Genomic DNA, 16126 nt, shown 5'->3' with positions numbered 1-16126 from the left:
TATATAAATAATATCATTTAATTTAATAAAATATAATAAGGCTATATACAATACAAAACAAATAATATAATATAACATTATATAATAATATATGCAGCTTGATTTAAGGGCGTTTTCACACCTGAAAGTCCGAACCAAAGTTCACGTTTTGATAAATTTTATACTTTCAGAAAGTTTTGGTTTGGTTTCACACTGCAATTATGCGAGCGCACTAAAGAACTTTACGTGACACACTTGCGTCCTGTCGTCATCATCTGTGTGTGCTGCATCTTGACATTGATTGGTTTGTAAATGGACGTGCGTCTGACATCAGCGTGTCGTCAATTCGGCGGGTAACTTTGACAACATGATGAAGGCTAGTCATGACCAGTTTTCTAATATGAAGCGGGCAAAGAAAAGCACAGCGTGGGAGCGCTTTAAAATCGAGAATGACGGGGCAAAATGCAAGTATTGCAATGCAGTGCTTAGATATACTTCAAGTACAACCTCGTTGTTGTACCATCTCAACAGCCAACACCCGGGCATCATTATGGTGTGTTCACACCGAACGCGAATAGAGCGTCAAATACGCGTCTAGTTAGACGCTTGAACATTCGCTCGAGTTCAAATTTTTCAACTTGCGCGGAAGACATTCGCGGCAAACGCGTCGCCCAATTCGCGTCATTCGCAACGCCCGGCACGAATGATGCGTCTATTCGCGTCTTTGCATTGACTTTGTATGTAATCCACTCGCGCAAATAATTAAATTCGCGTTCGGTGTGAACACACTAAAACTGCTCTGTCCTTACCACTGCGTTTTATTTCTATAAATTATTTTCGTTTCAAATGTGGTCCAACCAGTTATTAAAGGTGTTAAAAATGAACTAACCCTTTCTCGTGTGTCTGTATCTCGGGGTTGCGGCGCGCACACTATGGTTAACCGAGTATTAACCGCTAAGGGCCTCGGTTAACGGTTAATGAAAAACTTGAAAACGTGCAGCCCTAGTCTGCATTTTTGTTTGTTTTTTCCAGTTGACTTCTTCTTATGTCATCAGACCATACTTCAATTAAAAACCTCATCTCCTCCTCTCCCCATGTGCCACGGCTCATTTTTCCTGCCACCTGTTTTTTCGGCGGGAAACCACCGGAACTTCCTGTAAAAGGTCTGAAAGTCCGAACCATACAGAAATGCTTTCACACTAGAAACGAACCAAACCAAGTTTGATCCAGACTGAGGGGGTTTTCACACCTGCCTTGTTTGGTTCGATTGAATCGAACTCTAGTTCGTTTCCCCCCTTGGTGCGGACCTTTTGGGGAGGTGTGAATACAGCAATCGAACTCGGGTGCGGACCAAACAACCGAACCGAGACCCAGCTGAAGAGGTAGTCTCGGTACGGTTCCAAACGAACTCTGGTACGGTTCGTTTACGGTGTGAACATGAACCGACCCAATTGCACGAAAGCACTGCGCCTTTGAGTTAACAGGCTTCCGTAGTCGGAGTTGCGTTATGGGAAAGTGATCTGTTGTAGGTCACTAATCTACTACATTACATCTGTTGCGCGTCTTTCTGCGCGTCGTGTGTGCATCATTGGAATGGAATGAATAAATGAGTGTGTGCATCAGGACATTCACATTCACAAAAAAAACATTTGCAGTTCATATAATGTAACGATAGTTACAATACAAGGATGATGCTGCGTTAATTTACGTTAAGCCTTTTTTGCACCTCCTGATTTCCCTACTTGAGAATCCTTTTGTTTACAAATTTTGGTTCACTTGCAAAAAGAGCAGTGTGAAAGCAAACCGTACCAAAAAAAAAAAATAATAATTTGGTCCGAACCAAAGCAAGTGAACTATCGGACTTTCCTGGTGTGAAAACACCCCGAGACAACCTCTTTTCGTCGGACCAAATTTCATCTGTTTGAATCTGAATCAACTAATGAACTCTAAACACCTGCAAAAGATTCCTGAGGCTTTTAAAAACTCCCAGCCTGTTTCATTACTCAAAACCGCAATCATGGGTAAGACTGCCGACCTGACTGCTGTCCAGAAGGCCATCATTGACACCCTCATGCAAGAGGGTAAGACAGAAAGAAATTTCTGGACAAATAGGCTGTTCTCAGTGTGCTGTATCACAGCACCTCAGTGGGAAGTCTGTGGGAAGGAAAAAGTGTGGCAAAAAACCCTGCACAACGAGAAGAGGTGACCGGACCCTGAGGAAGATTGTGGAGAAGGACCGATTCCAGAGCTTGGGGGACCTGCGGAAACAGTGGACTGAGTCTGGAGTAGAAACATCCAGAGCCACCGTGCACAGGCGTGTGCAGGACATGGGCTACAGGTGCCGCATTCCCCAGGTCAAGCCACTTTTGAACTAGAAACAGCGGCAGAAGCGCCTGACCTGGGCTACAGAGAAGCAGCACTGGACTGTTGCTCAGTTTTGAATGTCATTCGGAAATCAAGGTGCCAGAGTCTGGAGGAAGACTGGGGAGAAGGAAATGCCAAAATGCCTGAAGTCCAGTGTCAAGTACCCACAGTCAGTGATGGTCTGGGGTGCCATGTCAGCTGCTGGTGTTGGTGCACTGTGTTTTATCAAGGGCAGGGTCAATGCAGCTAGCTATCAGGAGATTTTGGAGCACTTCATGCTTCCATCTGCTGAAAAGCTTTATGGAGATGAAGATTTCATTTTTCAGCAAGACCTGGCACCTGCTCACAGTGCCAAAACCACTGGTAAATGGTTTACTGACCATGGTATTACTGTGCTCAATTGGCCTGCCAACTCTCCTGACCTGAACCCCATAGAGAATCTGTGGGATATTGTGAAGAGAAAGTTGAGAGACGCAAGACCCAACACTCTGGATGAGCTTAAGGCCGCCATCGAAGCATCCTGGGCCTCCATAACACCTCAGCAGTGCCACAGGCTGATTGCCTCCATGCCACGCCGCATTGAAGCAGTCATTTCTGAAAAAGGATTCCCGACCAAGTATTGACTATTGAGTGCATAACTGAACATAATTATTTGAAGGTTGACTCTTTTTTTTGTATTAAAAACACTTCTTTTATTGGTCGGATGAAATATGCTAATTTTTTTAGACAGGAATTTTGGGTTTTCATGAGCTATAAGCCAAAATCATCAGTATTAAAACAATAAAAGACCTGAAAATATTTCAGTTGGTGTGCAATGAATCTAAAATATATGAAAGTTTAATTTTTATCATTACATTATGGAAAATAATGAACTGTATCACAATATGCTCATTTTTTGAGAAGGAACTGTATGCAGTTTGATTAAACCCACAAACCTTATTTTCTTAAGGATATATAATATAATAATGCACGCATCATATGAATGAAAGTACACTGAAGTTGCAAAACATTTTAAGTGTCCAATAATGATGGTGCATCTCGAAAGAGTTTGAAACAGTTGAACGAGCGCCAGAGTTCGCGGCTGGCGAGGAATGCGCGAGCGAGCGAGAGAGAGAGAGAGAGAGAGAGGGAGAGAGAGAGAGAGAGGGAGAGGGAGACAGAGACAGAGAGAGAGAGCTGCATGAATAGACAGAACGAGGCTGTTGACTCTGCGGTGAGAGGGCCGAGCTGAAGTGACCACAGATCAACACAACCGTATAAACAGAGTAAAAACACTGCAATCTAGCGTCAGCAGAACAAGAGACAGAGGAGACAGAGAGGCACGTTTGTTTGAGTAGAGTTTAAGAGTGTCAGTAATCGACCCTTCACTAAAGGTTACTGTACAACATGAGCTATATGAACCAACAGGGGATTTCTGTGCATTTCAGTAAGTTCAGGGACATCGTTCTTACATGAAACCGCAAAGCATTTTACATTACAGAACCGGCTCCGTTTCACAGCAGCCGGCAGAGAATCAGCGGCAAACGCATCTGAGAATAACTACCGTATTTTCCGAACTATAAGTCGCACTTTTTTTTCATAGTTTGGCTGGTCCTGCGACTTATAATACGGTGCGACTTATATATCAAAATGAATTCAGACTGAGATGAACCAAGAGAAAGCATTACCCAGGGTTCCCACACCTCGGTTAACTTCAAACTCAAGGACCTTTCACGAACTTTCCAGGTCCAATAGCCTCAAATTCAAGCACTTAATGTAGGAACACATTTGTAGTGTCGAAACACAAACGTTGAGGTTCCTTTGTAGTTTTGTGTCGTCATGGCAACGTACAACACAAAGCACCTCGCGCGGAAACACTTAACGTAACGCGTAAATGCGCGTAGCTAACGTAAATCAAGCAAGCTAGTGTGCAAAGGCCACGAAGTGTTGGTGAAATAACACATTAGCGGACCGGAGGGAATAATATGGATTTTTTTTCTCCAGAAAACTAAATAAAATCGAGCACTTTCAAGGACCTGTATCTATTATGGTCATTAGGGCTGCACGATTCAGAAAATGTCACGATTCGATACCGATTTTTTTTGTCTCAAGATTCGATTCAAAAACAATTCTCGATTCAAAAAATGATTCGCAGTATATAAATGTAGTTTACTTTTACCTATGTGATTGATTGCAGTAGACAATAGACATAATTTAAAAGAAAAGAAACACACCAAATTAAATGTAGTTTGATATTACTTTATATGTCTTCATACAAAAATAAAAACTTTTGCAACTAAAAAGTGCAAAGTGCCAAGCTTTGGCCAGCTTTCAAATACATTTCATTCAAGTTTAAAATAAAACTTAAAGGATTAGTTCACTTTAAAAAAAACTTTTGCTGATAATTTACTCACCCCCATGTCATCCAAGATGTCCATGTCTTTCTTTCTTCAGTCGAAAAGAAATGAAGGTTTTTGATGAAAACATTCCAGGATTTTTCTCCATATAATGGACTTCAATGGGCACCAAACGGTCCAAGGTCCAAAAGACAGTTTCAGTGCAACCTGCAAACTGTTCAAAGGGCTTTAAACGATTCCAGACGATGAATAAGGGTCTTATCAAGCGAAACGATCGCTCATTTAAAAAAAAAAAAACAACGTTTAAGTTTTATAAGCTCACATGCTCGCCTTTCTCTGTTCTGTGTAACTCTCCTGTTCGAACTCGTTTATCAAAATGAACAAATCTTTTTCCGAGTCAATTCGTTCATTTCGGTCGTTAAATGAATCAAATGACTCGAAAAAAGATTTGTTCATTTTGATGAACGAGTTCGAACAGGAGAGTTACACAGAACAGAGAAAGGCGAGCATGTGAGCTTATAAAACTTAAACGTTGTTTTTTTTTTTTTTAAATGAGCGATCGTTTCGCATGATAAGACCCTTATTCATCGTCTGGTGTCGTTTAAAGCCCTTTGAACAGTTTGCAGGTTGCACTGAAACTGTCTTTTGGACCTTAGACCGTTTGGTGCCCAGTAAAGTGCGTTATATGGAGAAAAATCCTGGAATGTTTTCATCAAAAACCTTCATTTCTTTTCGACTGAAGAAAGAAAGACATGGACAACTTGGATGACATGGGGGTGAGTAAATTATAAGCAAAAGTTTTTTTTTAAGTGAACTACTCCTTTAAATAAAAAGCTTTTACATTTAGCTTTAAAGTGCTGTAGTCAGATCAAACAAACAATCATGCTAAATGTGGTTTAAGGAGTACTTCAGCTACCAGGCTGACTGTTGAAATGTGAACTCGACTGGGCACATTGAACTTCCTAAAAATATATACTAATGTCATAGAACCCTACTGGTAACATCTATGGTTAGATTGATTTGTTTAGATCCAGTGAAGTCGTTCATGGGCGTAATTTGCGGGTATCTCCAGTTAACTAGCAGAGCATTCATTTAGTTCGCTATTAAATAAGAGATCTGGGGTCGTATTCACAAAGAATTTCATCTTACCACTAGGAGTACTCCTAAATGGCACTAAAATATTTTAGCTAGGAGTTTTCTCTTAAAAGTTATTCACAACGCCTTTCAGACCTACTCTTAGTAACGAAAAATGACAACTCCTAAACTAAGAGTGAGTCTTCGTTCCTATGGATGACGTCACTTCTCATGCACGAGCTTCCTCGCAGTGATCACGGGGATTGGTTGTTAGATGACAGGACCATCATGCGGATCATAACACAGACGCAACAAATCACAGAATTACGACATCTAAATATGTCTGTGTCCTACACAAAATAATAATAGTAATGTCATCGAAATGCATAATGACATGTTTGTGCAGGCCCCAGTGAAGTGTAATTCTAAAAAGGCAGAGAGAGAGAGAGAGAAGTCGTGAATTAAATTAAATTAAATCAAGGTAGCCAAACAAGGAAATGTTGCTCCTATTGAAGTAATGTAATAGTTGAATGACGGTGGATTATGAAATCGCCAAAAAGGAAAATAAAGCCCAACTGGATGCAGGATCAGTTACTGCTGCTGGCCCAGCTGGTGCTAGAAAAAAAAAACATAATAAAAGGGAAATTCGGTACTGGGATATCAAGCTAAACTAAGCGTGAGAATGGGAGAGGACTTGTTTGCAGATGAATGCAGCATTCCCGCTTGTGTCGTGGACCCCGGACGACTGCGAGAGGCGCTGGTATGCGCTACAATCCTTTGTGAATAGGTCTTAGTGAGTTAGGAGTCCTCTCGACTTCTTTTAAGCTGTCCCAGACTTAGGTGCTACTTTTAGGGCTAAAATGCTTCGTGAATTACTCTTAGTAGGGGTGTAACGGTACACAAAAATCATGGTTCGGTACGTACCTCGGTTTTAAAGTCACGGTTCGGTACGTTTTCGATACAGCAAAAAGAAAGAAATGCCAGAGAAATTTCTTATTTGTTAAAAGAAAAAATATTTTTAAATAACTGAGTTTTCCTACATCTTGAAACTTTCAGGTTTATAAATGGGGGTCTTTGAAGGATGAACAAATAATGTTTTGGTCATCACATTAAAAATAACATTTAAATATATATATATATTTATTTATATATTATTTGAGTTTTGAAGAGCTGGAAAAAGATGTGTGAAGTACTTGAAAGCAGTTCACTATTCCAGCCAAACTGGTTACAGTTAGTGTTAGCCTACTATATTAAATCCATGGTGAATGTTGCTGGTCTGTGGACGGAAAGTAATAGTTCATTCACGGCACAATGTTTCTCCTGGTTTCCACGTCAGCGCTGTTTGATCTAATAGAGATCTACGGTTAATAACGGAGAAATGTGAATGCTTCTCACTAGATCTCGCAGCGATGTTATTACTTCAGTGACGAATTCAAATGTTTTCTTCACTGGATCTCTTAGCGCTGTGTTGTAACAGTGTCGCTTGATCGAGATCGGCTCGCGCTGCACAGATGTTGCTGGTCAAACGATCCGTGAAGCACAATATCATGAGTAGCGCAGTTTCGTTCCGCTTTCATTACGTTTGCCATTTGATGTTGCGCAACGTTGTGGTGATCGTGCCAGCGCGAATTTTGTCGCCAAGAAAAATGGTCCAAGGAATCGTTCGGTTTGTATGCGTACCGAACCGGAAGCCTCGAATCGAAACGGTTACAATACGAATACATGTACCGTTACACCCCTAACTCTTAGTGAAAAAAATTTGGAGTCCTAAAGTTAGGAGTGACACGCCCATTATTTTTAGGAGTTGCTCCTAAATTCGCCAGTTAGGAGCTACTTTTAGCCTTCTTTGTGAATACGGCCCCTGTTGTTTTTGAAATCAAGCTGCGTGCTCGTGTCCGCTGCTATCAGTGTCATGGATACAGTGTTCTCTGTGGCTCGCGCAGTCTTCACTCGGACGCGCGCTTCAATCTATCGCCGTTGTGGAGACTCCGGTGAAATCACAAAATAAAATGCACACAAACGTGATGAACATATTCGGGTTTGATGAGAGAGAGAAAAAACTATACGAGTGTGGTTTAGAACCCGTAACCTCTGACACGCTTGGCAAAAGATCTACAGAACTCAAACATAAGATCTGCGGATCGATGCATTTATTTACGGGTTGAGCAGAGAGGCTGCACAGTTTGACCAGCGGGCGGCAAGAACTTGCAATGTATAACTATTTATCAGACCGGCCCTCGCGGCCTCGAAACACTACCGGACCACCGGTAAAAGTCCCGACTCACCCGATTGAAACTCCGCCCCTCCACGCCATTAAAAAATATATATATATGAATCGATTTTTGGAATTCTATGAATCGATTCTGAATCGGTTAAGATTGAATCGTGATTCAAATGTGAATCGATTTTTTTGCACACCCCTAATGGTCATTTTCAAAAACTTTCCAGGGCCTTGAATTTTTATTTTTTATTTGTTTTTTTTCAGATTCACAAACTTTCAAGGATTTCAAGGACCCCTGGGATAAACCCTGATTAGCGTCTGCAGCCGCGAGAGGGCGCTCTCGCTGACGGAGTTGTTCAGAAGCGACACCGAGGATGAAGAACTCAATGGATTCAGTAATTCAGAGCTTGGTGAACTTGCTTACCGGTAACTTGCTTGTTGGACTCGCTGGCGTATGTTAATTTAGCCTATTCAGCCTCCCGGGTGTGCTTTATGCTATTGTGCAGCTGATTAACTGTTAATGTGTTACGTTAACACACCGGACACCTATTCAGCCTGTCGTTCTGTGTGCTGTTGTGGAGCTGAGTAGCTTGCCTTTCCAGATTAAATGTCTGTTCTTGGTCTTGGATTTTGTGAAATAAATTTTTACATAAATGCGATCCGGAAAATACGGCATAAAGAGAATAGCCCCATTTGACAAAGATTACGGTATAACAGTGAGGCCTTTGATTACTATCCTGAATCAATCATGTTCACATTCATTTATCTTGGAGCAGAAACAAAACACATGCAATGCGAGGAACTGCCTCCAATAACTCCAAAACAAAGCAATGATGCAAACCACTCTTATCGATCGGATTGGAAAAGGTTTAAACAACCCTTTACAATCCGAATGACATTTTAATAGGATTTGGCCCATTTATTCCGACTGACGTGGTTGCATCATGTGACTTTTTTATTTCGACTGTGCTAGTAGTGTGATTACAATCAGATTATTAGGGACAATGATGCAAAGTTAGTGTCATTATTAGGGCTGGGTAAAAAATATCGATTTCTCGATATTAATCGATTTTCATTTTTACGAACCGATATCGATTCTTAAATCTCAAGAATCGATTAGTCATCCTGTTTTCATTTGATGAATGAATGGAACATTGTAGCGCGCATCCCATCCAATAAATCGCAATAATCTTTGGGCTTTGTTACTATTGATACTAAATAAAGTCTAAAATTTCAAATTGCGTCCATTTTCTTACGAAATTCAAAAACATAATAGCGTTTTGGCGCTGTGGCGTGAGATCGCTCTGGCTCAGCTCAGCTCAAGAGAAGCAGCAGCGCATGATCTCCTCTTCTGCCTTAATAATACCAGTTACAGCGCCAAATAAACATGAATGAACGTCTGAAAGCGTGTTAAAAGATAGAGTACAACTTATCGAAATCGGTATCATGTCACATGGAATCGCTCAATCAGTGTTTCAACCGTGGAAAGACGTCAGTAAAACAACTTGTAAACAATGTCATGTAACGTCACATTTACCTCAGAAAAACCATATGTGACCATAAACTCGTTAGTCAGCTAGAAAAATTAACTCTAAAGAGGAGCATTTTGCTAAATATATGCACCATATTACATATTCATTATAATTTTTAATGTTCTTCGATATTTAATGCATGTTTGAATAAATCTGGCAAGTTTTTATGACAGCCACCATTTAAATGTTTATATTTCATATAACTTTATTATTATAAAAATAAAGTGTAAATTAAGTGTTTGTATAGCTACAAATCAGTTAATTTTTACCTTCAATATTATAGTAGGCTAATGAAGCCTATAGGCTACAACTGACTCCCATAGTTTAAAGCATTAGTTAAGAGATTTGTTTTCCTTGAGAAAATTTGCCATGTATTGTACCTGATATCCAAAATAATCAATATTGAATCGAATCGGAATCGGAATAGAATCGAATTGTGAAATTTGTGTCAATACCCAGCCCTAGTCATTATCATCTCAAAGTAGTTCAGATTTTGCTCTCATCCGGTGTCACTGCAGTTAAATAGATAACAGGGCTCGACGTTAAGCCTTGTCGTGTAAATCGTAAATCCTTGTAAATATATTTTTTTCAGAACCAATATTCTATCAGCTTTGACATATTTAAATGAGCATATTTGGGATATTATATTTATCATCTTATATTAGGGGCATTTTTTCCCTAATCTTATTAAATGTATGCTTCATCTTTTATTTCAATTTCTTAACTTTGATCAATAAATTCAATTAGAATAATAAGACACAATAGGGCTTGTAACCAATCAAATTAAATCACTAAAAATTAGATAATGCGATTGTTTTAAATCATTTTTAAATACATATAAGAAATGAAATTATTTGACTTTTAAACATTAAAACTAAAGATGACCTTAATGAGTGAGTCATTGAGTCATTAATTCAAACGATTCATTTAAACAGCTGATTCATTCAAGAATGAGTTGTTTATGAATGAGTCACTTGCAGCGTCTCAATTCACCTAGTTATACTACGCCCTAAAAGTATGTACACTTTTTGTAAAGAATAAGTAGATACTTTTGAGTGTGTAGCAGAAGAGTAGACAAGCTTTGGGACAAACTATCACGTCATACAATTGCGTCTTTAACAGTTGCTTTCTTTCATCCGGTCACAATAAACTGACCTGTCAATCATCTTTACAATCATCATTTTGGTCCAAAAATAACAAAAACTACAACTTTATTCAGCATTGTATTGTCTTCCGGTTCTGTTGTGGATCCGCGTTCACGAATCCGCAGACACACGTCAGCAGCGGCACTGAACGCGGATCCACAACAGAACCGGAAGACAATACAATGCTGAATAAAGTCGTAGTTTTTGTTATTTTTGGGCCAAAATGTATTTTCGATGCTTCAACACATTCTAACTAACCCACTCATCATGTCACATGGACTACTTTGATGATGTCTTTATTTCCTTTCTGGACAAGGACAGTATACCGTACACACATTTCCAATGGAGGGACAGAAAGCTCTCGGACTAAATCTAAAATATCTTAAACTGTGTTCTGAAGATGAACGGAGGTCTGACGGGCTTGGAGCGACATGAGGGAGAGGCATTAATGACATCATTTTCATTTTTGGGTGAACTAACCCTTTAATGGTGTCTTTACTACCTTTCTGGGGCTTGAAAGTGGTAGTTGCGTAGACCGTCAATGGAGGGACAAAAAGCTCTCATATTTCATCTTTATTTTTTAGATAAACTAAAGTTTTACAGGTTTGGAACGACTTGAGTGTGAGTGATTAATGACAGAATTGTAATTTTTGGATGAACTATCCCCTTTAAAGCTGCGGATCAGAAAGATGTGTTTAGTGTCTGACCTGGAGCATCAGTTCACAGTCCTCTCGGCCCACAAAGATCATCTCGCGGGGCAAGCGGTGGCGTGTGCCGGAGCTGCTCACCAGGAACCACGACGTCACACTCATCTTCACAACTCCATCAACTTCCTACGGGAGAAACGAGAGAAAAAAAACATCTGTCATAATCTGAAGATTGAGCTTCAACTACTGAATCACATGACAACACAACAACTGTGACCAGGACTGTTAAAACTATTATCATCTAAACCCATTTGAAACATTTTTACATTCTAATACATACTATATTAGACATGCTTTGATAACACTTTACAATAAGGTTCATTAGTTAATGTATATTAACTAACATGAACTAACCATGAGCAAGCCATTTGTTACTGTATTTGTAAATGTTAGTTCAGTGCATTAACTAATCTTATCAAGATTTTAATAAAGTATTAGTAAATGTTGAAATTAATGTTAAAGATTAATAAATGCTGTATACATGCAACATTATTAGTTCATGTTAACTAACTAACCCATGCTTTTTTAACGATCTCATGTTTGTAGTTAGATCATATGAAAAATGTTTACTTTTATATGTTAATTTATCAAGATTTTCATTGAGGAACAAAAGTAGAGCAGGATTTTATCTATTAGAAAATAATTGTATGGTGAAATTATGATATTAAATGTTGCGGTGGATGAGGTGATTCTAGGTCAATTATTAAATATGAGCAAATATGACCATGTGAACAGTCATAAATCATGCTGGATAATAAATCAATCAAACTATAGGCTAATCAATGTGTCAAAGTGGACATATTCTGGTTTGTGTTACTGGTATCACGGTAAAGTTGTTATTATATTATTCAGATAACTTAAGCATGTTATTTTAGCTTCTGGTGTGTTTAAAATTCAATTGATCAGGACAAAGTTCAAGTACAGACCTTTAGAAGAACCTCTGACAGAATCTCTATGTAAAATAATACATTAAATCAGAAACAGCCCAAAATCTGTAAAGTGTATAATACAGGTGTAGAACAGCTAAATTAACAGCTCAAACAAACCTGTCAATCAACATTCAGTAATATTAAACCCAAGAGTTAACGAACTATAAGCGTTAATCCAAACCTCACAGTCGATATTACTCGTTCATGAATCATGAGCCACAACTACAACATGACAACACAAATAAAGCCATTTAAACAGATAAACACACAGAAAAGAGAGTAAAACGAGGCAGAACTGTACAGGTAAAACACTCACACACCTTCTTTAGTGAAGCTCCGCGCGGCTAAAGCTCAACAGGAAGTTTAATCCTGACATTCCCGAACATCCGAGCGCTTAAACACACACTTTACGACATATAAATACGAGTTTAATGCGTCTCCATCACTGCGAGAGGAAGAGAACTGATGTAGCCGAGGTTTGAGGCTGTTATTCCCGATGGATCGAGAGACTTTTATCCGCGAGAGTCTGTCAGAGTGTGTCGGTAAGTGACGTCACCGCGGCCGCAGCGCCTCCACCTGAAACTCCGGCCAGAAAAACTAGATCCACCTTTAATAATCTCTGGATTACAACATAAAAGCCCGTGTGCGCGATCATAATTGTCCAAATGCATTTGTTGCATAGTTACATACAGATATTAATGTGGTATTCTATAGCACAAATAGTGTATGGACACTAAAGGCACACTTAAAATGTGTACATGTTTTTACGTAAGATAAGAAAATAAGTGGAAGCAAGTTATGAGATCAGATCAGGCGTGTTGTGGTTGTTTTACGATAAAACTAGTGCTGTTAAAATATATTAATCGCGATTAATCGCATCTAACATAAAAGTTTATTTGTAGGATATACGTGTGTGTTCTGTGTGTGTGTGTGTGTGTGTGAGAGAGAGAGAGAGAGAGAGAGAGAGAGAGAGAGAGAGAGAGAGAGAGAGAGAGAGAGAGAGAGAGAGAGAGAGAGAGAGAGAGAGAGAGAGAGAGAGAGAGAGTGTGTGTGTGTGTGTGTGTGTGTGTGTGTGAGAGAGAGTGAGAGAGAGAGAGTGTGTTGTGTGTGTGTGTGTGTGTGTGTGTGTGTGTGTGTGTGTGTGTGTGTGTGTGTGTGTGAGAGAGAGAGAGAGAGAGAGAGAGAGAGAGAGAGAGAGTTTGTGTGTGTGTGTGTGTGTGTGAGAGAGAGAGAGAGAGAGAGAGAGAGAGAGAGAGAGAGAGAGAGAGAGAGAGAGTGTGTGTGTGTATGTATCATATGTATACGTGTATAATATTAAATCTTTATGTTAGATGTGATTAATCACGATTAATGGATTTGACAGCACTAGTTAAACATGGTAATATGACGCTTTAACCTTTATTTTACATTAAAAATCTACAACACTCCAAGTTTACAGTAAAGGGATCTGATATTAGAATCATTTAACATTAATGAGTCATATTCATTAATATGGAAGAATTATTGTTATCATTATTATGGTAGGCTATGTAATTTACATTACATTTACATTGAATCATTTAGCAGACGCTTTTATCCAAAGCGATTTACAATGAGGAGAGCAATAGAAGCAGTGAAACTAGCAATAGGACAACAATATAAGTGCTGTGACCCTTCCCAGATTAGTCATTTTTTTTAAATAGATATAAAATAGAAGTGAAGAGAATTATGACATAGGCTACTAAGTCATTATTATGACATATGACATAAAAAGTGATAATTGATGCAAGAAGTCACGATTATGATATACAAAGATATAAAAGATTATGACTTTCAGGCTATCATAATTCTGACTTTTAACAGTCATAATTTTAACTTTGTGTCAATATCTTTTAAATTTCGACTCGACTTTGTATCTGATAAATTACTTGGTATGTCATCATTTCGACTTTTTATGTCATAATTATGATTTACAAAAGGATGTTTTTTTCCCCTTATGTTGTCTTTTATATAGGCTACATTAATTTGATATAGCCTAATTTTCTTATAATGGTCTTCCACGAGGTTGCGTTGAGTTTGCTCACCGCTAGATGACGCTGTTCGCCACAGGAAGATCATCTGATCAAGATCAAGATGAATTCAAATCATTAAAAATCAAGTTCAATAAAATGAACAACACCATTTTACTGACCCTCAATAGCCAAGTCTTGGAAAACTAGATGGAATTTTGTGATTTCTAGACTTCTAAAACAAAATATAGGCTATATTGAGTGTAAACTATATTTTAAAAACCCATATCCAGTAAAAAATAAATAAATAAATAAATAAATAATAATAATAAAAAATAATATTTAGCCTATTATTATTTTAAAAAAACTATTATTGTAGTAGACAGTGGGGGCAAATAAAGTCAGTAAAGCTGCGAACTGGTGATGATAAACAAAACAAACATGGAAGTACCGGAAGTTCCAACTCATGACATTTAATGCACATTATGAGGTGAAGTTTACTCTCAGATCAACAAGAACACGTTATTTACAAGCAACACATGCTTTCTGTTATCATTTGTAAGAACCTTCAGAAGAAAGCATGTAAATCTCATGCATGAATGGATGAACCAGGGTGTAAACGGGCTGATAACTGTGAGAGTCAGCTGACGCCTCTGTCGTGTTCAGTTGTGTGATGTGTTTCTGCGTGATCCACAGCTGGTGTGTGTCCTCTGGGGTTTGTCCTGCTCTTCATCCAGCTGTGAGGGTTTGTAACCAACATCTGGCCCACAGACTCCACATCTGCTTCATCTGACCGACTGAGACACCGGGGCTAGTTGTCACACGCCCGACGCCAATCAATACTTGTTTATTTTTCAAAGTCAATTTCTGTATTTGTTTATCTACTTATTTCTCAGGGAAAAGGCGGAGCTTGTTGATGTTCTTGAACTGTGGTAATCTTCCATAAATGTATAGACTATTTTATGGCACTTGTGCAATATTTTTAAAGTCCCCCTGTGGTAATCCAGCTTTTAATGTTGTTTATGTGTCTATGTGATGTTTTTATTCTGCTTTAAGACACACCATGTGTAAGTTCATAAGTCGACAGCATTGCTGAGTATTTCCTCCTTAAAACTGCAGTGAACCAAAGACAGTCGGTTTGAAATCGCTGGTGTTTCTGACGTCACAAACGACCTTGTAACCAATCAGATCAACGTGTGATCGTCAACCAGTGGATCTCTGAGCTGAGTGAGTGAGTGGAGGCGGGGCTCATTTGCATATTAATAGAACCACGCATACTAAATAAAGCAAGTGTGTCGAGTTACATTCAAGATATTTTAAGGCATGAAGAATTTTTTTCGAGGAAAGAACGCTTAAATAGGCTATGCAATTTTGGTGATCAAAGATGAGTTTTAAGGGATGAAATTATTAACTACAGGGGGACTTTAAATTGCACAACAGTTGTGAAACATACAATAATATATATGCAGTGTCAAAAATAGAAAGCTAACCTGCAAAAATATCTGGTAACACTTTACAATGAGGTTTGATTTTTAGGTTAACAACATTAGTTAACATGTAATGCACAATACTTCTAAAGCATTTATTAAAGGGATAAAAGTGTCTCAAACGGCTCCGTGGGTTAATAAAGGCATTCTGAAGTGAAGCGATGCGTTCGTGTAAGAAAAATATCCAACTTTATCGACTAAAATAACTATCTTCCAGTAGGCGGCCGTACACATCGACTTACGCCACAAGAGAGTGCTGTTGAAGTCGTTGGCGTTCTTCTTCTTCTTCCGCTCTAGAAAAGTCTATGGCAGCCCATAGAACCGCTTGCGGGAAAGTTATGAAGTTTGGCCAAGGGGGTAATCC

The 16126-nt window shown here is 38.8% G+C and overlaps 1 protein-coding gene across 4 annotated transcripts in view; it reads right to left on the bottom strand.

The window, feature by feature from the left end:
* Positions 1-12851, bottom strand: part of cep170ba (centrosomal protein 170Ba) — a 59102-nt gene extending 46251 nt beyond the window's left edge. For 2 of the 4 annotated variants that reach the window (XM_056251578.1, XM_056251581.1), the window contains exons 1-2: positions 12608-12850; positions 11359-11484 (exon numbers count right to left, since the gene is read on the bottom strand). In XM_056251578.1, the coding sequence (XP_056107553.1) occupies positions 11359-11463 (105 nt within the window). In that variant the 5' untranslated portion in view covers positions 11464-11484; positions 12608-12850. Of the gene's footprint in view, positions 1-11358; positions 11485-12404; positions 12506-12607 lie in introns of those variants that run through there. The other 2 variants (XM_056251580.1, XM_056251579.1) reach the window with 2 other exon arrangements.
* Positions 12852-16126: the final 3275 nt, after the last annotated feature.

Source organism: Rhinichthys klamathensis, unplaced genomic scaffold (assembly GCF_029890125.1).
Source record: "Rhinichthys klamathensis goyatoka isolate OS25496 unplaced genomic scaffold, OSU_Roscu_1.1 h1tg000085l_1, whole genome shotgun sequence".
Lineage (NCBI taxonomy): Eukaryota > Metazoa > Chordata > Actinopteri > Cypriniformes > Leuciscidae > Rhinichthys > Rhinichthys klamathensis.
The sequence above is the reverse complement of the archived record's forward strand: the minus strand, read 5'-3'. Positions and strand labels throughout refer to the sequence as shown.